Genomic DNA, 24,090 nt, shown 5'->3' with positions numbered 1-24,090 from the left:
TGTATTCTATAGGCAGTTGATGTATTATATTGCTGATTGCTTAATGTATAATGAAATTTTGTGCCTTGTAAAAATTAATTTTGATGAAGGTCTTCAGGTAAAAATGAAACATTCGACTTTTGACAAAACATTCAACAAACATTAGTACTGCATTTCATTCTTTTATGTGTGGAACTGAAGTAAGTGAATGAAGGAATTATGGGCGCTTGAATGCTTCACTACAAGCAAGAAATCAAGCAGTGGAAGACATCTGCCTTAGTTCTCTTCACAGCAGCAAGTAGGAACCTTGTGTTAGGGAAGGAGAAAGTGTTTTAATAGCTACAGGTCTTCTTAAAGAATTACTAAGAAATGGTATTGTTTGTTGATAATTCTTTAGAACTGCACAGTATTGCAGATAGAATTTTTGCAGCAGCTTGAAGGACTTTTTTTTCTATATCTACATCAGCCACAGTGTTTGTGCTTACTTTGTTTCCTCTGTTGTGGTGGTTCCAGGCTCTTTGACTTAGATCATACGTCTTTATACCTAGATGTTTTATAGACTAAAAAGCAGCAAAAGTTGGCTCTTTCCTACCAGTTTCTTGGTCATTAGAGAACTTTTGTTTTCCTTCCCTAAGGCATTTTGTTCTTCTCATTGGGATAATGTTCACAATGACACTGACAGGAGAGAGAGCACACATATGAGTCTTTAGTAAGGCTAAAAAAGCATTCTGTTTCCATAAATGTCAGTGGGATGGACACTGATGAGGCTTTTCACCTATCTACAAATACAACACCCTTTCTTTAATTCTTTATCTTTCCTTCAGGTAAAGTGATAGACCAGTTGTCAGGGATGAGAGAGAGAGTGAAGAAGCCATTAAAATAAAGATGCAACTAATCACAAGAGTTTAAGTTAAATCCATGTAAATTTGTTTTAGAAAAGGTTGTAGAGTCCTTTTCTACCTTTTAAATGTGCAGGGAACAGAAGAACGCTGCCAGCTGTGCAGAGATATCAGTGTTCTTGTAGAACTTAAAGGAGCTGTAGCTTACTGGTATTGCCATTTCTATTGTACTCTTGTACAGCATTGAAACCACTGAAAATGACTGTTGAAAGCCACCAGTGAAATCGCTTTTTGCTAATTCATTTTTCTCAAAGAGGTTGATTCTCACAGTGAACAGTTCTTGATCTTTGCACTTTTTGTTGTTTTCCCAGAAATGTAAAATGCCCTCTTCTAAAATTTGGGTAAAGAAAACCTGGTATACACAGGAGATAACGCACTAATTTATCACCATGTGCCTCTTTTTTTTTTTTTTTTTTTTTTTTAATCTAGGGCCAGCACAGGATTTGCAGTTTCTAAATCCAAATAATTCAACAACAAAAAAAAAAAATCTGGTGTACAGAAGAGACTCTACCAATATCTTGGAATTAACATAAGTGCAAGAATTTTTGTTCCTATTGTCAAGGCAGAAAAAAAATGTAGTACTGTTCTCTTGTGCTATGCTTCTCAACACCCAGGCTGGATTGCAATTAGAGCTTCTTGCCAGGTTCTAGGAAGAGCCATGGTGCTGCAGTCACCAACATAATTTAATAGACAAAGCTGACTGCATCTCTTCTTTTGCAAACATTGAGATTTTTTTTTTTAAAAACCCAAGCAAACCAAACCAACCAAACAAACAAACCCCCCCCACAACAAACCAACCAAACAAATGTACTAGAAGGTATGAACAAACACCTTAAGATCTGCCTGGCTTTTCAAGCCTTATCTCAGTCCTTGTTTGGATTCCTAGTTGACGTGGCTTCCTTCCTTTCCCCCAGGTATTTTTTGGGCAGCATTTCATGGCAAGGACTCCAGGACCGGGGACAGCAGCTTCCCACCCTGTGGTCCTGAGGGATATTTCAGACTGCCTTTCTGTTTCTTTTCTGTTCCTTTTTGATGTATGTTTTTTAAAATGTGCTTTGGCATTTAATCCAATCATCCTTCTGCCTACTTTCAGAGTATTCAAAAAAATGATAACATGCATCTTGGCAACTAAAAGGAAGACAAATATTTCAGAGGTTAGGTAGTTTAAAGCATTTAGAAAGTTGTTAAATGGACTCAGCCAAGCATAATGAATCAGATGTTATACAAAGGCTTGGAAGTACAGTGCATACATTTAGTAAATGTAAGATCAAGGATGATACTTGTTTTGTAGTAGTGAATTTTCTTTGCTTGTTTTTAAATCATGTTTGTTTAGAGAGTTGTGTAACAGGGTTTGCTGCGAAAACCATTTCTAGAACATGTACTGTTACTAAGATTTTGTCAGAATATACCAAGTACACAAAATTTTAGAGGAAACAAATCTTACAAACTGTCTTGCCTCATGATCTTCCCACCCCCCCCACCCCTCTGAAATCTAGCATTTTTATTCTAATGTTTTACATTCACCTTTCAAGTGTGGTGCTTGTAATACACTTGGCTTCAGTTATAATCTGGAATAATTTTCATATTTCTCTGTAAATAATGATGTAGACTTTTAGATTTTGTTTTATGAGAGCATTTCTGTTCCCAGCATATTAACTTCTATTCCAACAAGTTTGGGAAGACTCCAGCCTTCAAATGAGGCCAAATGTATGTTTCATTAATACTGTTTGCTGAGGAACAGGAGTAACTGCCTTACAGTTAGCAAACATAAGTTTCAGAAAAAAGAACTAACCATTTTTTTTATGCATATCTTGGACTTCCACTATATAAAATTGACTGTAACTACTATTTGCAAATGGCAGGCTGTAATTATAGCCTAAAAAGTAGATGGCGTCTACAATCTGCATTGACGGTGGGTTGTCAATGTGACCTTACAAGATCTCCAAATAGATTAGTTACTGTTGGTTTTGTTGCTTACAACAATTTACAGACTTAGGTAGAATTAACTTATTAATACTAGCAAACTAATAAGGGTTTCTAGCATTGCTGCACAGGTAAATATTTATATAAAGTTGAAGACTTGTAAATATCCTTTGCTTTGAATTGAACGCTCATAATGTTTTGAGAATATATTATTTGCTTTTGTTTGAGTGTAAGAAGTTTATTCAGCAACTCTTATCAAATAATTTATTTTTCACAGAGTCCTAATTATCCTGAATCGTTCAGCAGTAGATGGCTACAGATCCAAAGTAGAACTAAAATACTTTCTTTTTACCAATTATTATGGCAGACTGTTCCACCTCGAGCTGGAGTTATTAGTGCACCACAAAGCCATGTCCGTCCCTCTGGGGGAAGACCAGCTCCTGAACCTCAGACCAAACCAGCTGAACCACCAAGGGGTAAGTTTACTTTAGAAGTTAAATATAAAGTTAAAAAGTACAAGCTCTGGTTTGAATGCTTTTCAACATCTGTTTTCAGCAGATGTCTTTGTTTTTCTCTATAGAAATTAAGATTCTTGAACATAGTAACATTTGGCAGTTTCTGCTAATCATCCACAAGTATTGTAAACCCTTATCAGATAATAGGCAGCAGTCAGGTGAGTTCTGGACCCATAGATTTCATCTTTTCAAGAGAAACTTCGATCAGATTGCTGTGGTTTGGTGTGAGCATATTGGTGTGTCCTGTCATGTGTGTTGATCACTGGACCATTCTCTGCACTGGTTGCTCTGTAATCATAATACCTGGAATAGTGTTTATGTTTGACTCTCAAAGCCACTTCCTAAACTTAAAGGGTTTTTAAAGTTGTATTAATATCAAAGTATGCATTTATAACAGTGACTTCCAAAATACTTTTAAATACAACTGAAGAACTGTTGTGGTTTAACCCTGGCCGGCAACCTGGCACCACGCATCAGCTCGCTCACTCCCCTCTCACCCAGAGGGAGGGGGAGGAGAAGTGGAAAGGTATGTAAAACTCGAGGGTTGAGAAGAACAATTTAATAACTGAAATAGAATAAAAATGAAAAAACAATAATAACAACGATGACAGTAACAGTTGTAATGAAAAGGGGGGAGGGAAAGAATAAAATCCAGAGGGAAAGGAAGAAAGGAACATGCGGTGCACAATGCTCACCGCCCACCAACCGATGCCCAGCCAGTCCCCCAGCAATGACCTGCCCACCCCGGCCACTCCGCAGGTAGATATACCAGGCATGGCATCCCACGGCATGGAATACCTCTGGCTAGTTCGGGTCAGCTGCCCTGGCTGTGTCCTCTCCTGATTGCTTGTGCCCCTCCAGCCTTTTCGCTAACATGGCCTGAGAAACTTACATCTCACACCAAAGCCAAAGTCTTACACCAAAGCCAAAACACAGCACCGCACTAGCTCCTGAGAAGATAATTAACTCCATCGCAGCTGAAACCAGGACAAGTACATTTAAGAATGACATGAGTTCTGATTCTCTATTTTGTATCTATAGTAATAATTTTTAATGCAGATATGCTGAGCTTTTGATGATTTCTAATCTAGTTGCCATGATCACTTGCTGTTCTTACAGCCCGTTCTGCAGTTCTGTCTGCTGCTTCCATAGCCACATGTTCTCCTTCATGCTATTCTTAAGATTTCTGTTCGGTTCTTTGCAATGAAAAACACCCCAAATATACTTGCAGGCTCACCATTGCTTCCTGAACCACTAAAGCCTCAGGCTGCTGGACCTGCTCAGCCTACCACTCAGCCACCACCTGTGCTAAGGATGCAGGAGCCTCTGATACCTGTGGCATCGCATCCATCTCAGACAAGTGCCCCACCAAGTCTGGAACCCCCACAACCACCTCCTCGCAGCCGATCATCTCACAGTTTGCCTTCTGATTCAGCTCCTTCACAGCAGCAGGTAAGCAAAAAAAACCCTTGTATACATGTGTTTTCATTATGTAAATTAACACAGCTTGAACTGAATGCTGTAGATTTGTGAGAAACTCCTAGAGCAAGCAAAGAAACAAAAATAAAGGTCAAAAGATTGGATTCAAAGATTATCAGGCTCTAGTAGTATAATACTTAATTGCTTATGTATTGTCCATGAGTAAATAACATCTTAAATACTAAATGTTTAACTTAAGATTTCTTATGACAGACTTACAACTTATGGACAGCTTGTTCTTAAAATTATGCTGCTGTTTGACGACTTTGAATGGAAAAATACTCAGTCTAAGAAATTTAATTTTATAATGACACATGCATGACAACTGTATGTTAACTAGCTAACGCAGGTTTTGATTATAAATCTTTATAGATTGCATGATGTGGTGCTTTATGTTGATGATTATTCATTGCAGGAAGATGATACTGATAAGATACTCAATAGAAATACATTTCTTCCCATTCCGCAATGTCAATTAAAATACAGAAACATATAAAACTTATCTGTGGGACGATTTAGTGTTATTTAAAAAAAACCCACCTTTTCTAGGATAAGCCATAGTTTCTTACTGCTGCTTAAAAATGCAGAAATAGATTTTCAGTGTTGTTTATATATACATAAGGCTAAACTTCTTCATTAAAGGCCAGTGCTTTTAGTTTTTACAGCCTCAGATGCTAGGCCAGATAACACACTATGTGAATAAAAGCATAAATTTATTGAAGCAATGGATTTGTGCCTACTTCTTACCAAGAGTAAATTTGTGCTTTTGTTTTTTGGTGTTTTTTTTTTTTTTTTAAACATAAACCTAGCTGTGGCTATTTATGACTACCTAAACTCTCATCAGTATTTTAGATTTTACTTTATCTCCACATCTGAAGCCCACTTTCACTAAAGGAGTTAGTTAATACCTAGTTTGTACCACAATGAAGGGGCCAAATGCAGTCCTCAGGGAGTTGATTTTGAGTTTGAATTGAAAAAATCTTTAAATGTTCTTCCTTTCTTTCTGCTGAACTTCTCTCTCTGCCTGTTAGCTTTTTTTCATTTTGGAAGCTTAGGCCAAAAAATGGAGGATATTTGCAGATAGAATATCAGGACTTTTTGTAGTTTGTTGTGAAGTATGAAGTGTTGCCAGCAGAGAATATACATGGAGGCATAAGGTACTTGAGAAGGTACCAATTTTGTGAACAGAAACAGATTGCATTGTGTCACTTTTGAGAGCCTCACACCTTCTAAATGTAGTTTTACCACTAATCATTCTTTGAAAGAGGTGCAAGCAGTTCTTTCAAAATTGTTATGAAAGTTATGTTTACCTGTGTGTATACACAGCAATAAAAAATATGCTTAAGAACACTGTAAACAGGTTTTTGAGCTGTGTAATGCTGTGGCTATATTGTTAACAATATCCAACTATCTGAGTTTAAGTTATAGTGTAAGACTATTCTAGACTAATTTTCTCTTTGATAAATGCAGGCTGCGCAATCACAAGGAAGGCCCACTTTGAGCTTCATTTGTTGTCTCCAACTTAGATTTTTTTATTTCCCTTTTCTTTTTCTTTCTTTTTTTTAAACTTAAATTATGTTTATTTCCTTTCCTGATTATCATTTGTAAATATGAAGTTTTCTAATGAAAGATCTTTAAATAAATCCAAAGTCTTTTGAGAGGTAGTGGATTCCAAGCCCATCCTTTGATTCAAAGCTTGATTGTGTATTTAAGAGCCTAAATATCTCCTTTTATAAATAATTGCTTTTATACAGTGTGAATATTCAGGACTCTATAGATTACCAAGCAATACATTAAGGAAGAAAATTAGTTATTGTAAATAGATTTTATTTATTATAAATTAGGGAGAGTTTGGTTTTTGATTGAATGAGAAGTCTTACGTTTTTTTTCAGCTTGAAAAGCTGTTACTATAGATGAGTGATTATACCAACACAGTTCCCAGAATGAGGGCTATAGTGCTTTTCATGGTAATGGATGGTTAGAATTAGACTGTCTATAACTGGTCCTCAAAAAATAGCACAATCAGCTGCACAATGAATGTCTGCGTGAAAATAACAGAATTGGCTTGAGCTGGGTTTTTTTACATTTGCAAGTCTCAGAATACAACAGAAATTTACAGTTTAGTATAGCATGTAATAAATATTTTTTGTTTGTATTCATATCTCAAAAAACAGTTTTATGAAAACTTAAAAGTATTTTTAACATGAGGTTGCTTTGTTACTTGGATTTTCTTCCTAATTTTCTTTCCTTTGATGTCTGTTCTTTCACAAGCAGGAGCAACCATCAGGGTAACAGGTATCTGACTATTTACCAATCTTGTATGTGGTCTCCATCTATTTAAGCAGAAAAGATGTATGAATCTTGTTTTCATACATCTGCAGTTTCATCCACATTAAAAATCACCTGTCCACGTTAATGAATTGACTGTCATACCATAGTTTGCTTTTTCCTTTGATAATGCAATTGGAATTGATACTGTTAACTGTATTTATTAGCACCATAGCAAATATTTTGCTTCATCATCTTTTATGAAACAATTGGAACCTCACGTATGTTGCTTAGTCACTGCTGAATCTCCTGGTCTCAGTCTATTTGGAAAAAAATTAGTAGGTGTTGGAGTTAATGTTTCTCTTTAATACAAATAAATCCTGATGCAATTGCACTGCCAAAATTTTTTCAAAGTAAAAAAAGTAAAACTCGTATTTCACATTTCTCAAAGAACGGAGAACTTAATATTACTCAAAGCAAAACATGCTACTGTTTGTTACAATTTTAAAAGCATTTGGTTCCAGAATTATTCTGAGAAATTTTTAACTTATGATAAAGAGCAATTGGGATTCATAATATCTTTGGGATCTTGTAGTTTTTGATTACTTGGTTAACGAACACAGGACTTAACCAGCTGGTGCCAAGCTGCATATGATTTATATTCTTTCTACAGTTCAGTTATTCACATTTCCCCACTCAGTCACTTGGTGCCTTTGTTTTAATATTGTTTTCCAAAACACTTACTATATACATATAAAAATACCAATATTGAACTACTCTATTTATAGTTTGGTAGCATTAGGCCTCATCTATTTTAGAAACACTCTGAGGTAGCAGTACCAGGGATGCATGTAACTGATACTGTTGGTTGAAAAAACCACCAGAAGAGCAAATACATTGTTGCCAGCATACTTTGTTTCTCCTACCAACCAATTCAAGCTACAACTGTAATTTTTAAAAAGAAATTGCTATGCTGGATTCACTGGGGAAAATGTACGATATTCTTACTATTCTATTCCTGAGAGTCTCTGAAGCCTGTAGACTAATTCTGCATAGATGCTTAGGCTTCAAAATATTCACAATCAGTGCGGTAAAACCAAGATGTTTAAAGACTGAGGTTAAGCTGTAATAATGTCACATTGTAGTTGATAGTTTTAGTTAGCATCCTAGTTCAACAAAACATTAGTTAACAGAATTTTTATGCTAAAGATCCAAACTATTTGGGTATATTAAATTTTTCCTTTTAACACATCACCTTGTTTGTGAAATTTAATTCACAGAAGCTGTCTTAAGTTAAGCTTAATTCTTTGCATTCATTTAATAAGCAGAAGCTCCAAACTCTGTTCTGTCAGTGTGATGACTTGAACAAAGGTAGATATTTAACCTTTTTGGACAGCTGTTACAAGGTATAAAAGTTGCATTGCTGTTTGAAGAAATTTATAAGAGACGGAATATTTTGTTTTTAAAAGATGAGAAGTTCTGTGGAAAAAAAATCTGTCTTCTCCATTTGGTATTATTCTAAACAATGATAACTTGCCATTTTAAAATATTACAAACTGGTGATCATACCTTCACCTGTCAAGAAGCACTGGAGATGCCTACAGATGCATATGTCTACATGGAAATATCTGAAGTGCATATACTAATAACACTAATTTTTCCTTCCATTGTGATGCTTAAAGATTGCTTGTAACATCAGTGTTATAAACTCTCAAACAGTCAAACCTAGAGCTTTTTATTTCATATTTGTGCTGGGTTATCACTTGTTTAGAATACAATGTCACTTCCCAAGTTTCTTAAAGGTGGTCTTACACAATGTCCACTAGTGCTTTTGGCTAGGATTCTGACCTGCATGAAGGGAATTCAAGCTGCATCGACCGACAAGGGGGGGAAATGGTGTTTAACGACTAGTAGGCCCTTCTTCAGAGAAGGGGTTAAGAGTTACTCTTTTTCAGAAAAGAAGCAATAATTCCACTACAAGTGCATTGTGCAAGTTACAACCAAATTGTATGGAAGTTTCCGTTTAAGCCCCCAAGAGCTTCTTTTCTTCTCATAGAAGAGTGAGAAATGGGGAGTTAGTGATAATTTAAAACAGCCAGCCATGTGATTACTAAGCACCTTGTTTTCTTTCCAGATCAAAACAAATGGAACGTACGGCTCTAAACTTGAAACACAGTTAAATAGTGACCCTTTTGAAGATTTGTCGTTTAAGCTGCTTGTGTCAAAGATGCAGACGTCTGTTCAAACATCACCTGTTCCCACTTTGAACCAAAAGGAGTTGATGCAGTTGCCTTCCACAACACAAAGAGATGCTGATATTTTGAATCCTGTAAATTGCATGCCAGCAACACCTCCTATTCCAACCTTTAACATATCCCAGGAACATAAGCGTAGCTCTCCAAATCCATTTACTACTGGACTGAACTGCACAAATCCGTTCACTGAAAGAACTCCTACTGCTGGAAACCCATTTAGAACAGAAACACGAGAGTCTGAAATAACTTCACGTTTACTAGAAGGACGTGCTGCTTGCAATCCTTTCCCTTCTCTAAATCCCCCCAGCTGTAATACAAGCAAGCCTGCATTTTCTGTCATTGCATCTGAAAACACTTTTTGCTTGCGAAGTAAATCTCTCATGGTAAAAAATGTACAGCCAAAAGGATGGGTAACGTTTGATGATGAGGAGGAAAATTTCAACATAAAGCTAAAGCCATCTAACAGTGTTCCAGATCTTAAGCGAATCAGTTCCAGGAAGTCAGCTGGATCTCCAGAGTTGCTGGGCACTGAACAAAATACTTTTCTTGGTTCAGACTTCAACTTTGATGATGACTGGAGTAAAAGTTCTACCGATTGCTTCTATACAATGCCAGCAAGAAGACTACCTGCACCTCCTATACCGTCACGACTAACCAGCAACAGATCCCCCGCAGATCCTTTCACTTCTTCGGCACCTAAGGTGTCACCAACACAAGATTTTACAGAAAGATAGGTGTTAAAAAATATAAGAGGTTATATTTGTTGATACATTTATCCAGTAGAATAATTGGGCATTTGAGATTATTCTGTGTGCAATAATTAATTGTCAAATGCACTGAAACTTAACTATTCATAAACAGCCACTATTGTTTGTGTGTAAATTTTGGATATGTATATATGGTAGAGCACAAAAAATTGTCTGAAATTTAATAAAATCCCGATGTAATAGTATTTGCATAGACAGAGAAAAGAAGGATGAACTACTAATCTCATTAAAATATACCAATCTTGGATATAGTTTTTGCTTAGGGAGCTCTCTCATTTCGATTCCCCTTTGTGGAATTTCAAAAAAAGAGGCTCCCTGCTGGTAGCCTCCCCACTCCCTTTTTACTGTTTTGTTAATTGATATTTATAAGTATTTACCAAAGAGCTGCCAAAGTTTGAGATTTGAATGTTGACAAGTATTGTTTAGAAGTTGTTTAATTTATAAGAGGCTATGGATATTTGTAAGGCGTATATTTGAACTTGAGGCACAACAAAAATGGTCTAATTTCAAAATAGAAACAAAACTTTGCATATTAATATATTCAATATTTCACTTTAATCTTCTGTGTCAGTACATTTCAGCTATTAAATCTTATTGTGACATATACTCACTATCATTACTTCAGAGTAATTGTTCCATATCATCCATTTATTCATCACTATTTTAAAGATACCTTCTTCAACAAATTGTAAACAACTGATACAACAATTTTCTCCTCAACCTCTGGAAAAAAATTCCCCTTGGGTTTTGAGATACAAGCCAGTCTTTTCCAGTTGCAGACAACATGGTGGAGTTGGCTTGTCCCTCCTCTTTTGCCCTCTTAGAAGAGCTTTCTCGTCCTCCAGAAAGATCTGAGCGAAAGAACCAGCAGCTGTGTTGCAACATCAGAGAAGGAGAAGGTCATCTTATGTGATGGGGCTGTCTGTTTGCTACCATCCCCATCTACCAGACTTACTGCTGTATTTTTTAAAATTGTACTTTGCAACAGGAGAGCAGTAAGTCTCTGAGCTGAATAATATCATTCTGTCACTTCTGCAGTTAAAGCGAAGTAAGTGTCCTTGCCCAGAGGTGCTGGTGCTGTTTTGAGGCTAGTGAAGGCTAAGTCGCAGTTCTCCATATTATGCTATAAAAACGCAACTCTGTGCTTTTATGATTTTCTAAAGCTCATGTGAAATTACCTAAAATATGGTATGCTGTTATCTTGAGGCAATTTAAAATAACTGATTTCCTTAGCTTCACTTACATATGCTACAAAACCCTGCAGTTCTCCTCACAGTGTCTTAGGCCATAACTGGTATCCGCAGCTTCGTGCTTTTATCCGGAGCTGAAGGTGTCACATTGTCGTCTCTTGGGGGACTGCAAATCCACGCCTACACGCACTGGCTTACTTGCAAACAAACCGTACTGGTTCTGCAGAACCAGGGACTGAAACACAACATACTACTAGCATTATATTTATAGTAGCAAAATACACGATGACAGTACTAGGTTGTTTTTTTTTTTAATTCTCAAATGCTATCAAAACATTATTTACGAAATAATTCACTCTTCCTTTAAAGCAGTATATGCATAGCCATGAGCTGCAGTTGGATAGAGGAGTGATGATAGTGAGTTTTCTATTGTGCTTTTTTCCGTTCCCGTCATTCAGCAGTACTTGTACATGTTACGCAGCAGTGGTACTATGCGCTTTGTCCTCTGGTGTGTGATTGACCTTGGTTTAAACTGTTGCTATAAACATCTGTGTGATCGGTGTTTTGGTATATTCTTACATTAGCAAAACAATTGGGGAGGGGACACACTTTTTGCTAGTGGGAGTTACATGATAAATATGTTCTTTGTTGAATATTTAATTACAGTGACTAAAACCTACTGTCTAAAGTGTACCTGGTAGGCAGCACTCCTGCACCTTACAGGATTACGGAGATGGACAGCCGAGTACTGCAAAGATGGCAAGAGATGCTCCAAGCCCACATATGTATATATGTATAGCTAATCGCTGTAACGTGTATTGACGGAAGCAACGACTAGCAGAAGCTCTGAAAAGACTTAAGAATCATAACTGAGACGCTCAACGCATCCTGGCGACCGCTGTGGCCGTGGCCCTGCCGGCCGGGGCGCCCCCGCTTGCGACACGCTGCTCGTGGCTGTCACCTCCCGGCGCCGCGCTGTGCCGCCGCCGCGGCGGGCAGCGTGCCCTGCCGACCCTGCGGCGGGCGGCCGTGTATTCGTGAAATAAACAGACCTGTCCTCGAGAAACGCGCTTTTCCTCTCTTTGTGCCGCGGGTGCTGTCCCGGGGCGCGCCGTGCCGCGGCACCGCTGGGCGCAATGGGGGGCGCGGGCTCTTTAAGCGTCTCCCATGACAGCAGCGGCGGGGCCGGAAGCGGAAGTGCCCGCGGGCCGGAGGGCGGGGCCGGCGGGCGGGGCCGTTGCTGGCGGCTCAGGTGGGCGCTCGGGCGGGTAAGAGGGAGCCGGGCCGGGCCGAGCTGAGCCAAGCCGGGCCGGGCCGGGCCGGCTGAGGCCGAGGCCAGCCGGGCGGCGCCGCGCCCTTAGGCTGGCTGGGGAGCGCCGGGCCCGCCGGTATCCAGGGACGCGGAGCCGTTGCTGGGGGGAGGGCAGAGGGGCAGCGGCTGCGCGGGCCTGACGGCCGCCTCCTCTCGCCGTGCGGGCGCGGAGCGGCCCCGGCCTCAGCCCCGCCATGGTCCGGCTACACGTGAAGCGCTGCAACGAGAGCCAGTTCCTGCTGGAGGCGGCCGGCAGCACCCGCCTCGCCGACCTGGTCCCCCTCGTCGCCCGCATCTACAACGGGAGGCTGAAGGTGCAGCGCCTCTGCTCAGGTACAGGCCCCCCGCCGCGGCGGTGGGCTCCCCGCCGGCCCGGGCCCGGCCGCACCTCCGGCAGGTGTGGGGCGCTGGGGCGGGGGTTCGAGGTCGCCTCCGAGGGCGCGGGAGCCCGGCTGCCCTGGGCTCGGCCGCTGCTCGGCCGCCGGGTGCTTGTGCCCCGCTGTCCCGGACCGGGGCTGGCGGCGGAGGGGCGGGCGGGGAGTTCCTGGGCTCGCAGTTCTCTGCCAGCAGGAGTTCAGAAGTACCTCTCAGCTCCCAGCCCAGGCAGACAAGCCATCCTTCCCTAAATTTACGAGAACAGTGCGTACCCACTGGAAACGCCGAAGCATGTATAAATGCTCACCTGCTGGTACTTTAATAATCCTTATTTTTTGGAAACCGTATGGCTCTGAGTTTCCCACTGTACGTGGCTGAAAAGTCATCCGTTGCATGACTGAACTGCAGCATGTCCTGTCCCAGGAAGACCGTGTATATACTCCATGACCAGCGGTGTACCCTCCATGTGAATAGACTTCTCGTGTTGGCGCCAGGCATCCACTTGCCGTGCGATAGACTCACTGGATGTACCTAAATTAATGCTTGAGTTCAACTGAGGAGGCAGCTTTTGAAAAACACTTACTGTTTGTCCCTGCTGCCCCACTTTGGTTTGCATTGTGGATCAGCCTGGGAGTACGTGAAGAGATTCAGATGACACTGAGCTGAAAAGTGCAGCCCATTTACACTTGATGTGCTCCAGCCACAAATATGTATGTAGTGTATGAGGCCATACTGAGGCTAATCTGAAATTTTAAAAAATCCTGAACCCAGGTGCTGTGGTTACAATGTTTCTAGCACTCACTCACTCCACAGATCTGCTGCTGTCACTCCACAGTACTCACTTACTGAGCCTTGGCCTTTCTGTTTTCATGAGGGTGCCTATATTCCCAAGCCATGGGAACAAAATTACTGTTTCTTGAGACCTGGGGTACTTCTCGTGTGCCTGTTGTGAGATGGATATGCTTTAATTAACATGATGATGGGAAAGAGGCTGGAGGGCCTTCAAGGAAAGGATGCTGTGAGGTGGGCTGACAGCTGCGTAAGTTGTTCTGAGGGGGAAGTGGTGAGGAACCTTGTAGGCTGAGGATCAGATGCTGTAGGCTAGATAACAGAGTTAGGAAATGACATCCACACCCTGCCCGTTCTCACTGCGTGAGGCTGTACCTTGTGCATGTACACCTCTCTGTTTCAGCTAGAATTGCTTCTCGATTAGACATAAATTACCATAGAGACATTTGTTTACTTTTTATTTTGTGCTGGGTGTGAATCCGACTCTTTGGGTCTGTTGTATAGCCAAAGCTGTAGATAGTCCAGTTACATATTTTCTCAACTGCAAAGACATTGATTACTGTATAACAATAAAATATGTTTCTATTTTGAAAAAACTTGCTTTCCCAAAAGTACTTGGAAAACGGAATATCCAGTCAGCTAAAGCTAAGGAAGTACCAAAAAGAAAAAGCTTATGGCCAGCCAGTAACATGTAGGTTTGCATAACTGCAACTGTGTCATTTGTTACATTGCTTCATATATATGTGAAATGTATGAATTGTAATATAATTACAGCTTACATATTTATATATGTGTATTTATGTACCTTATTATTTATTCCATATACTTAAGCTCTTTAAAAACTGAATTATAGGAATAAGGTTTGTCTTCATGTACATAATATGAAAGGCTTTTTTAAATGGTATGTTCTCAATAACAGAATTTTAATCTTGTTCTCTAAACACTTTAAAGAGATGGAGGAGCTGGCAGAGCATGGTGTTTTCTTGCCTTATAATATGCAAGGACTGACAGATGAGCAAATCGAAGAACTGAAGTTAAAGGATGAGTGGGCAGAAAAGTGTGTACCAAGTGGTGGAAGTGTCTTCAAAAAGGATGAAATTGGGCGAAGAAATGGACATGGTAAATCAGATGTAAATGTTTGCTTCTTTCCCTGCACATAATCTGTAATATAATGAGGAACATAAACCCCATAATTCTGGACCTTTCACTTTTACCTTGCTGTCCTGGAAGCACTAGAAAATGAGTAGATACTAAGTAGACATCTGATTTCAGGCCAGCGTGTTAGCCAGCTTATATTAGTTACAAAAATTGTCCTATAAATAAATTCTTGTAAAGGCAGTTGTAGATTTGTTAAGTGCTAGCTATTTCAGGAGCCAGTTTTCACAATAGGTTAGGTAAACTATCAGTTAGATACTTAAGTCTTCTGTCTTGGGTTAGGACCTGGTATAGTATTGGTTTAAAAGCGTAAACAGTAGTATGTCTCTTCAGCACCTATGCTGTTTAACTTTACAACAGTAGTCTTTGCAAGTAAACTCCAAAGATAAGGAAACAATTATCAGAAGCAAGTTGATTCTTCCTCTTTGATTTATTCTCCCATTTGTAAATGTATATATAAGTACTGTTTTTCTCCAGAGGCTCCAAGATACATTAACTGGTGGTTTTTCTAGTGTTTCTCCTTTTTTCTCATTGACTGTGACTCAGACTTACAGAACACAGTCACATCACTTTTTTTTTTCTGCAGCTCCAGCCAAGTGGTTTTGCCTTAGCACTTGGTATGTGTTTTGAGCACTGCTTTACCATCAAGAGCATGAGAACCAATTGCACAGAAGAGACCACAGTTGTTGTCTTGCTGTCTGTCCCTGTACTTTTGACACCCACAACAGCCCTTGTTGGGTCAGCAGCCCTTTAGACGTTGGTTGCAGGGCAGCTCCGTTAAAGAGGAATCTTTGAGTAGAATAACTTGGTCTTAACTTGTCATACGCAAACAGCTTACTCCCAGTGTCTTATTTTGGGGAAGATAATTCTTCTAACGCATTGTCCAATTGAATTTAAGCTTCTGCTGAACTTTATTAAGAGCTTATATCATAGCTAAAAGTTTTCCCTCCTAACTGTATTCTCGGAAATGGCTGTCTCATACGTAGTAGGCATGCAGACAAAGACTGTCTTGTTTGTTGTGGTTGTTAGCAGTGTTGGGCCTTACACTGAAAGTCTGCAAGCAGCTTTAGCGTAAGGACAGTACCACTTGTAGTAGTTCTCTGGCATTTGTTTGTTAGTGGGAGAACAGCTTTGTAATATTAACGAAGTTATGACATTGAATTGTGTCTAAATGTGGGCCAAAGCAAATACCATCAAATGATGTATTTAATCAGCTGTGAACATGATTTAATTGGATTTTTGTGTTTGTTTTAAAAAACTTCTCCTCAATTAAAGTAGATAACTATGTATTTGCAAAACTGCAGTTGATGTCAGATTGTGATTTTACTTAGAAAAAGGTCAGAAAACTCCAAGCTGTTGTCCCTGGTTAAAGCACATCTGCTGGTACAGCCCCCAATAGTTGTGAGTACATCATGGGAGAGATGTTTTTGATTGTGGAGGGTATGAGATTATGGCTGTTGCTTTCAACTTGGTACTTTTGCCCCACATGAAGTTCCAAATACCAGTCAAATGTCTGTGGAAAAGTAAGTTTGGCGCTGTCATGAGGAATACTGTTTTGTTTCTTAAATTAGTAAGAAATAACAGCAATGAACTATCAAACTGGTAAATAGACTGCAACTCAGTAGTGTCTGTCTTGCTTTGTGATTTAACAACATTTCATTTGCTTACAGTAGAGAACAACCTGGACAGGTTGTTTGCTTGGTTTCTTTATAATAAGTCTAGGCTATTAAATACGTGTCTCTTATTTTTAGCTCCAAATGAAAAAATGCAGCAAGTTATAAAGAAGACAATAGAGGAAGCCAAGGCATTAGTCTCTAGGGTAAGTTTCCTAAAGTAGCCTGTGGTCTGTGGGACCTCCTTAATAGGTGCTGTCTAGTTGTGCAGCAGCTTAAGAAAAAATAGACTTTTTCCAGTGCAAGGGCTGACAGTTTTCGAGTAATATCATGGAAGTGATGTGTATAGTGTAATAAAACCTGACATTTCTGTTAATGATTTTCCTAATGGCTTTTGGCAAGCTGGTTCAACAAGTTAAGGAATCAGATATTAAACTCCAAGTGATCGCTGGCAGCCAAGACCACATTGAATGATTAAATCACATTTAATTTTATCCACACGCTCTTGATTTGCTATTGATGCATTCTTTGGGCGAATGCTTGTCATGTTTTCTGGTGAAAAATTAACTGCATTCTGCGGTGTTCATGGAATAAACCAGGTTTTGCTCGTTAACGTAGTCTTTTGAGTTTTATGTGTAATTAATTGAAAAATGTGTTCTAATATCTTAGATTAGGCCTTGGTTTTACAAGCACTTGGACGCGTGCTCAGTCCCAACAAGTTTGGGTATTTAAAGATAAGTGTGAGGGTATGCCCCTATGTCCCAATCTGTAGATGCTCTGCATTCTGTCTCAGCTTTTGTATGACTTTGAAATGCAAATTAAATAGTATTTATTACCAGATTTCTTTTTTGTAAACATCTGTAAGCAATTTTCTTCTCCCCACCCTTACAGTTCTGGGAACTGGTATGTGTGGAACTTTAAAACAGCCTTAAACCAGTTATGGAAATGGATAATGTTACTGAACTTTTGGTGTTGCCTGTGCACTCAAATTGGACTTGCTGGCTGTTTTGTTGCTGATAACGGTGTCATATCAGTCATTTGGAGTGAGCAGCTCAGTGTTTCCAAGGGCCCCGTGGAGGCAAGCTGAGGAGCTGTCCTGTCACCTGGCAGCACTCAGTGTGTTGAGGTGCAGCAGACTTCCTGAACTGAGGCATGATTTCAGCCAAACTGTTCTTAGTCATAGCAAAATTACACAAAATGAGAGATGTTTCAGACTAAAGCTTCTGGACTATAAAGATTTTCTCGATAGGCTTTTTTTTTTTTTTTTTTCCTGTTGGATTGCCTGTCATCAGCTCTGTTTCTAAACAGGGAGGAAATCAATAATGCGAAATTTTACTTGTTGAGTCAAAAATATCTGCAGATCTGGTCTCCACTTTGCAGGTCTTCCTGGGTCAAACCTCTAACTATATACCCTGTTGTCAGTTACAATAAAAAGTTGCAAAATTGATGCCCTGCATGCTGACTTACTCCCAAAATTACTGCCCTTCATTGGTGAATGAAGTTAAGGATAGTTTGGGAAGTGGTTTGTTAGGTTCGTCACTTTACAATGATGGAAGTGAAGAAATATGCCAGTGTATTTTTTAAAAAAAATAAAAGTTGATAATCTGAGATTGAGAAACCAATTGTACTTGCCAGACAATTAGTTTTAAAATGTCCACAAGGAGGCAACATTCTCTTACTCGCTTTATGAACCTTGTTCCATAAAATATTGGAACTGGTAAATCTATAAGCACAAACTTGATTTCTGCGCTTCCAGATGCATCTTGGTTTTCCTCTATCTGTTGTGATAGGGTTTGGAATGATCTCAAGTATTTGAGGTTACAGATCTCTGCATAAGCTGTGCAATATGCCAAGCTTTACTCTTCTGCTCATATTGTGTTCTATTTTTTTGCTCAAGTTTTAAGACCCCTTCTCTAACCTTCACTTGAATTCTGCTGGTTTGAATCTTGTTCATGGATCACAAGTACTCAGAACAAAAGACTCCCCCATGCAGTTTCTGTGGTCACGTGTACTTGTTCAAATGCCTGTATCCCAAAGACATTTGTTACTAAATACCTCCTGCACAATTTAGTGACGATCTCTTCCCACCACCACCCCCTGTGTAAGCAAGCTAAATGGAAGGGGCAAAAGTGGAGTGCTGTGTTCAGAAGTCAACATTCAAATGCGAAAATTTGTGGCTCTGATATCTTTGTGCAGCCAGTTACCTTTGCTCAAATACCCACTATTGAACCTTTGAACTGACTACAAAGCAAAGGCTTTCTGCATGTTTTTTTAAATTACCAATGATCCCTGTCTGTATTTCAGAAACAAGTTCAGGCCAATGTGTGTGTTAATATGGAGATGGTGAAAGATGCATTGGACCAGCTCCGAGGGGCTGTAATGATTGTGTATCCAATGGGATTGCCTCCACATGATCCAGTTAGGATGGAGATTGAAGACAGAGAAGACTTGTCTGGAACTCATGTATGCAGTAAAGTATTTGGATTATATGTAGTGCCTGGGTTAACTATGTTCTATGTTCTCCATTTTATCAGCGAAGGTTGTTTTTATTTGCATAACAAATTCTGTTTAGTATTTTTTCTGGTAGTTTATGTAAAAGCACACCAATAGCTTAACTGGAAGGAAGAATGAAATTGATTTCAAATGTTACATACAAAGTTCAGGTAAATCTGGGACTCATTTTAAATAGCTTGTCATGTCTGTCTTATGCCAGTATTGAGAATTTATTGCCCTAAGTGTTCATGTTAGATCAGGATTGAATGGAATATGAGCAAAAATGCTGTCAATTAGTATGAGGACAGAGATGTAGCAGAAGTGTAGTCTGAAATTACACTGGCCTTTCTGTTAGGAATTCCAGAAAGATTTTCCCAGAAAATGTTTCTGCATTTGAAAAAAGGCAAAAAACACACTCACACACCACTTCACCTTGTTTGGTTTTTTGTTTATCAAAGGCTGGACTTGAAGTTATACCAGAATCAGAAGCACAATTGTGGTGGGCAGGAAAGGAGTTGAAAGAGACAAAGTTGCTCTCCGACTATGTAGGCAAAAATGAGAAAACAACCATCATTGTCAAGATACAGAAAGTAAGTGTCGCTGGGAGTTTTCTTTACAAGTTACTCACCTTTGGCTGTCTAATTCTCTGTGGGGGAGAATTTTCCATAGGTGTATAAAATGGATTAGATTAGTTCCGGCTTGAGTGTCAAAACTGTACAACTATTTTAAGGTTTTAGTTTATTATATGCTAAGTTTTTCTTTAGTAATCTCTTTGCCTGTCAGTTAAATACTGTAGATGCTATTACTTGCTTCATAGCACTTTTAAAAAGTACAGCAAGGAGGTATTTAAAAATAGATGAAGTGCAAATTGAAAAGTTAAAAAACCTCAAGTGGCTCTCAGTTTCATCTCGGTGCAAGAGCACTGAACAGACCCAGTCATTCAGTCTGCCCGGTTTTTCTAATTGTACTTGTGAATGTTTTTCTCTCCATCACCATTTTTTTCTGGCCCTTAAAAAACATTTTTAATGTTTTGTGCATATGTGGTGTGGATACCTTTCATTTCTGTTTTAGTCTGTTCTGTGTCTGAAAGGCAGTGTCTGTAACTCAGTAATTTTCTGCCAGTGATGTCCTGAGTTTCTTGATGGCAGGTCCTCAGTCTGTTTCAATTGCCTTGGAAATGTGGACATGTCTCTCTTTTTTTGAGAGGACACAGGTTGTGCAAGAGCCTGACCTTCCGCTTCTCCAAAGTGTTAAGTGAGCGTTCGCTCGGTGCTAGAAGGAAGAACGAGCTGCTGGGCCCGTACCACCCAGTTGTGCTGTTGGCAGCAGCTTACTGAAAGCTTCCAGCTGAACTTTTTTTAAAGAAATGAGACTTTCCAGTTGTGAGATGTGATGAAGCAGATGAGGCCTTCTGTATTAATTTGAACACAGGTCTGAGTCATCCTCCGGAGTAATTAGCTAAAATGAGGCAAAGTTGTCCTGCTGCTTCTCAGTTTATAGACCTGATGCTTCAGCAAAAGCCAGTCGTTAAGCGTATACTGGTGTCTGACACAATGGTCATATTCTTGCAGTATCATAATTAGTACCAAGCTACTGGGACTGTTCATTATTTTTTGGACAAAATGATTGTGTACTAACTGTGCAGTTGTGTTCATCGGTGGTGACAATGCCATACTCAAGGAAAGAATGTTTGAGGTTTCAGTTCATTTTCAGAGCTTTGGCAGAAGATGCTCACACTGTTCGTGTGTCTGTCTGTCTCTCTATAAAACCACATTCAAAGGGTGCTTTTGTGAATGTCAAATGTCTTTGAGTACTTGCCCATAGCTCAGAATTACTCTGGAGCTGCATTTCACTTCCATGTCAGTGAGAGCTTCTCTGCCACAGAAAGTATTGAGGTTTATGGCAGATCTTATTATCTGCAGGTGTCTGTAATAGGATTCCTGAAAAATAAGTCAAGTGATTTATGTGTTTGTCATTTAGAAGAACAGAATTGCTTTCTTTTTCCTATCAGGGTGACTGAAAAATTGTTTGACAAATCAACAGCCGTTGAGGTGTTAGGCTCCCAGGAAAGTTGTCTTACTGTTTAATTAGTTGATGGGCCTCTTCAGAGAATGCAGAGTAGTATGGTGGTTTTCAATCTGACAAGAGATGCCTGCATTTTTGGGTTAGAGAGCTAAATTAAACCACCTTCGACCCTTTTTGTTCCAGAGAGGATTCACCATCTCCTTTCAAATTGTTCTGTTTGCTATTGCTGACAATAGCTGTCGTCAGCTATTTTCTGCTGTGTGCATTATTTCTTCCATAAGGACAGTTGCCTGGGGGGGGGGAGGGAAATATTTGTAGTAACAAAATTTCTTTTATCTGTAGTGTTTTGTAACTACCTTCCTTCCCTGCTTTACTTAAGTCATGTGCCATCTTGAGTTTGTATTAGCAGGGGAGCTGAAGATGGATGGACCCATCCCAAGACATCTGGAACGACCTTAAACCAGAGATTTATTATGTCTTTTAGAGGAGTATAAGTAAAATAAACTCAATCCTATTGCAACTTCCATTGATGTTCACAAAATTGACAGCGTGATTCAGATGCTGAGATGAAAAAATAATTCTTACTTGAATGCTGCAGAAGTTTTTCAACTTTTATTTTCCTGTTCTGAGGGACTTCATTAAATTTCAGAAATCCTATTGTCTGAAAAAAGATTTTGCTATCTTTGCATAGCAACTTCTCTTCTGTATCGCAGATGCCATCATAAATAAAATTTATGATTTCCCTTTCAGAAAGGACAAGGAGCTCCAGGGCGTGAACCTCTGATTAGTCATGAAGAGCAAAAACAGATGATGCTGTATTACTACAAAAAGCAGGAGGAACTTAAGGTAACAGTGTCTTTTTACTGCGTGTGAGCTGTGCTGTTGCAGACACTAACTGGAGGTTATGTTATTTACTGCCTTCTTCACCTGTCCGTTCTGTTTACAGAAACTAGAAGAGGATGACGATGACTCATATCTAAATGCTGAGTGGGCAGACAGCCATGCTCTGAAAAGGCAATTTCATGGTGTAAAAGACATCAAATGGGGTCCAAGATGAAGCTTGGCAAACACCTTTTTGCCACTTTAAGCTGTTCGGTTGATACATTTATTTGCAACAAGGAGTTGTGTTGTGTGCCGTAGATCCTTCTGACAAAAGAAAGCTGACGTTGTCACTTGTGTAGCAGGTGCCAGTTTTAGCCTTAGGTTTTCAATAAACATTTACATTTCTGTGTAACTGTAACAGCACTTGTCCCTGCAAAGGAAACAATCAATCCTGTTGAAGTTTGTTATTTTATTAGAAACTTGTAATTTGAAATACTAAACTATTTTATAGATAATACATCTCATAGATGAGCACTAGAATGTTTGGTATTGTTTTGAGTGGTCTTTGTACTTTCTTCCTGATTCTTGCATTTCTTTTAGATGGTATGGTCTGTAGAAGATAATTTATTTTGTAAGAAATCAGTTTTCCCAGGCAAATCCAGTGAAAGTTAGTTATTTTAATAAACGTACTTGTTTGCATTTCAACATAGCTAATCCCAAATTATCATTTTTAAATGAGTTGACCTCTTAACAGTTGTTTAAAGGAAGTATTTTTATATAAACACAAATAACACGAAAAATCCTTGTGGAATGCTTCATTTTCGTTCTTCTGGTTTAGTTTTCATTGACACTGGAAGCCAACCTGTTGATCTCATTCAGTTTAACAAGCTGTTAGCCATGATACTTTATGTAAAGACTGACAGAAATCTGCTTATGAAAATATTCATCATTTGCAAGTAGCTTGGATACAATAAGCCCAAGTTTAATAGGGCAAGATCTCTAACACGGAAGTACTTCTACGATTACAACTGGATTAGAAGCATTTAGTTTCTAACAAATCAGCATTTTAAAATGAGAATTCATGAAATTTATCAGAGAGTGTTTCCACTATATGCTTGATGTTTAGGATCCTTTACCGTTTCTAAAATGTACCATCAGTCAGTTCTGGGTTCAAGACCAACAAAGCAAATGCTAGTAGACTTGAAGTAAATGTTGTGTCTGTTTTTGAAGGAAGGATTCTGATTCAGGATACTGTATGACTAATGGATAATTAAATCTCCAGATTTCTCTGTGTTTAGAAACAAGTTGCTTGAGTTTTACATGTTTAAACTTCTGTGTCCTTAAAGGAGATGCTTTTCTATGGAGGCAGATGTGCATCTTCATCAGGTTGCTGAGCTGATAAGCCAGGGTGCTCTGAAAATTCTGCATGAGGATCAATGGAGTGTTTTAAAAAGAGGTGAACTGACACCTCTTGTGGGCACTCACAGGCGACAACTGAAGTGGCATGTTCATTCACACCCCAGAGCAGTTGTCCCTAGGGCAGCAGGGAGCTGAGAACACCCACCTTTTCAGTTCTGCAGCACAGAAGGGACAGCCAGCTGTGGATGTTGGGTTTGTTGCTTGCAGTAGACTTCAGGATACCAGGTTGCCCCTGCATGCATCTGCTTCCTTTCCACCTGAACCAAACTAGATCATGTTCACAAACTACATCAGTCTTGAGAACAGGCAGTTGCTCATCAGCACCTAGTTGAAGTCAAATTTTAATGTGAGATCTCTTTTGCAAATGCCACATTATGGCACTGTGGTGCTAGGGCTGCTCAGCAGCTCTGGAAGTCAGATGGGTTATGTTTGCTCTCTGAACTTACACCCGTATTTGACATTTTTCGTTGATAGGTTTTTTTGGTCTTATTCACGTCCTAATCCTCATGTCAGGAGGGCTTAGAGAGAGAGACACTTGAAAACATAAACATCTGAGATGTTAACAACTAGAAGCTTCCTGCCTTGCCAAACCTGCCAGTGCAACAAGGTGGAAGTGAATTCTGTGGTCATTGACTGTCCCCTAAAAATACTCTGTGGCTCTCCGGATTCACAGATCTCAATACTTCTGACTTAAATCTCTCTGCTTGCTTGAGTCATTGTAAAATAACAACAAGAAAGCATTTTGCTTGTCATTTTCTAATGATGAAAAAACCCCATTATCTCTAAATATTAGTATGGTTGAAGAGATACTG

The 24,090-nt window shown here is 39.4% G+C and overlaps 2 protein-coding genes across 18 annotated transcripts in view; both read left to right on the top strand.

Moving 5' to 3' along the window:
• Positions 1-11,836, top strand: part of SYNJ1 (synaptojanin 1) — a 68,803-nt gene extending 56,967 nt beyond the window's left edge. For 6 of the 17 annotated variants that reach the window (XM_055701317.1, XM_055701322.1, XM_055701321.1 and 3 more), the window contains 4 exons: positions 3,169-3,277; positions 3,714-3,842; positions 4,548-4,768; positions 9,198-11,836. In XM_055701317.1, coding sequence (XP_055557292.1) covers positions 3,169-3,277; positions 3,714-3,842; positions 4,548-4,768; positions 9,198-10,052 — 1,314 coding nt within the window. In that variant the 3' untranslated portion in view covers positions 10,053-11,836. Of the gene's footprint in view, positions 1-3,168; positions 3,278-3,713; positions 3,843-4,547; positions 4,769-7,066; positions 7,091-9,197 lie in introns of all 17 variants that reach the window. The other 11 variants (XM_055701330.1, XM_055701331.1, XM_055701325.1 and 8 more) reach the window with 4 other exon arrangements.
• Positions 11,837-12,503: 667 nt separating this feature from the next.
• On the top strand, positions 12,504-22,568 carry CFAP298 (cilia and flagella associated protein 298). The gene is made up of 7 exons (XM_055702553.1): positions 12,504-12,920; positions 14,703-14,870; positions 16,658-16,725; positions 18,824-18,982; positions 19,471-19,602; positions 21,788-21,883; positions 21,984-22,568. The coding sequence occupies exons 1-7, from the start codon at positions 12,782-12,784 to the stop codon at positions 22,092-22,094; spliced, it is 873 nt and encodes a 290-aa protein (XP_055558528.1). The 5' UTR covers positions 12,504-12,781; the 3' UTR covers positions 22,095-22,568.
• Positions 22,569-24,090: the final 1,522 nt, after the last annotated feature.

This window comes from Falco cherrug, chromosome 2, assembly GCF_023634085.1.
Source record: "Falco cherrug isolate bFalChe1 chromosome 2, bFalChe1.pri, whole genome shotgun sequence".
Taxonomy (NCBI): Eukaryota; Metazoa; Chordata; class Aves; order Falconiformes; family Falconidae; genus Falco; species Falco cherrug.
This window is presented reverse-complemented; position numbering and strand designations above follow the sequence as displayed.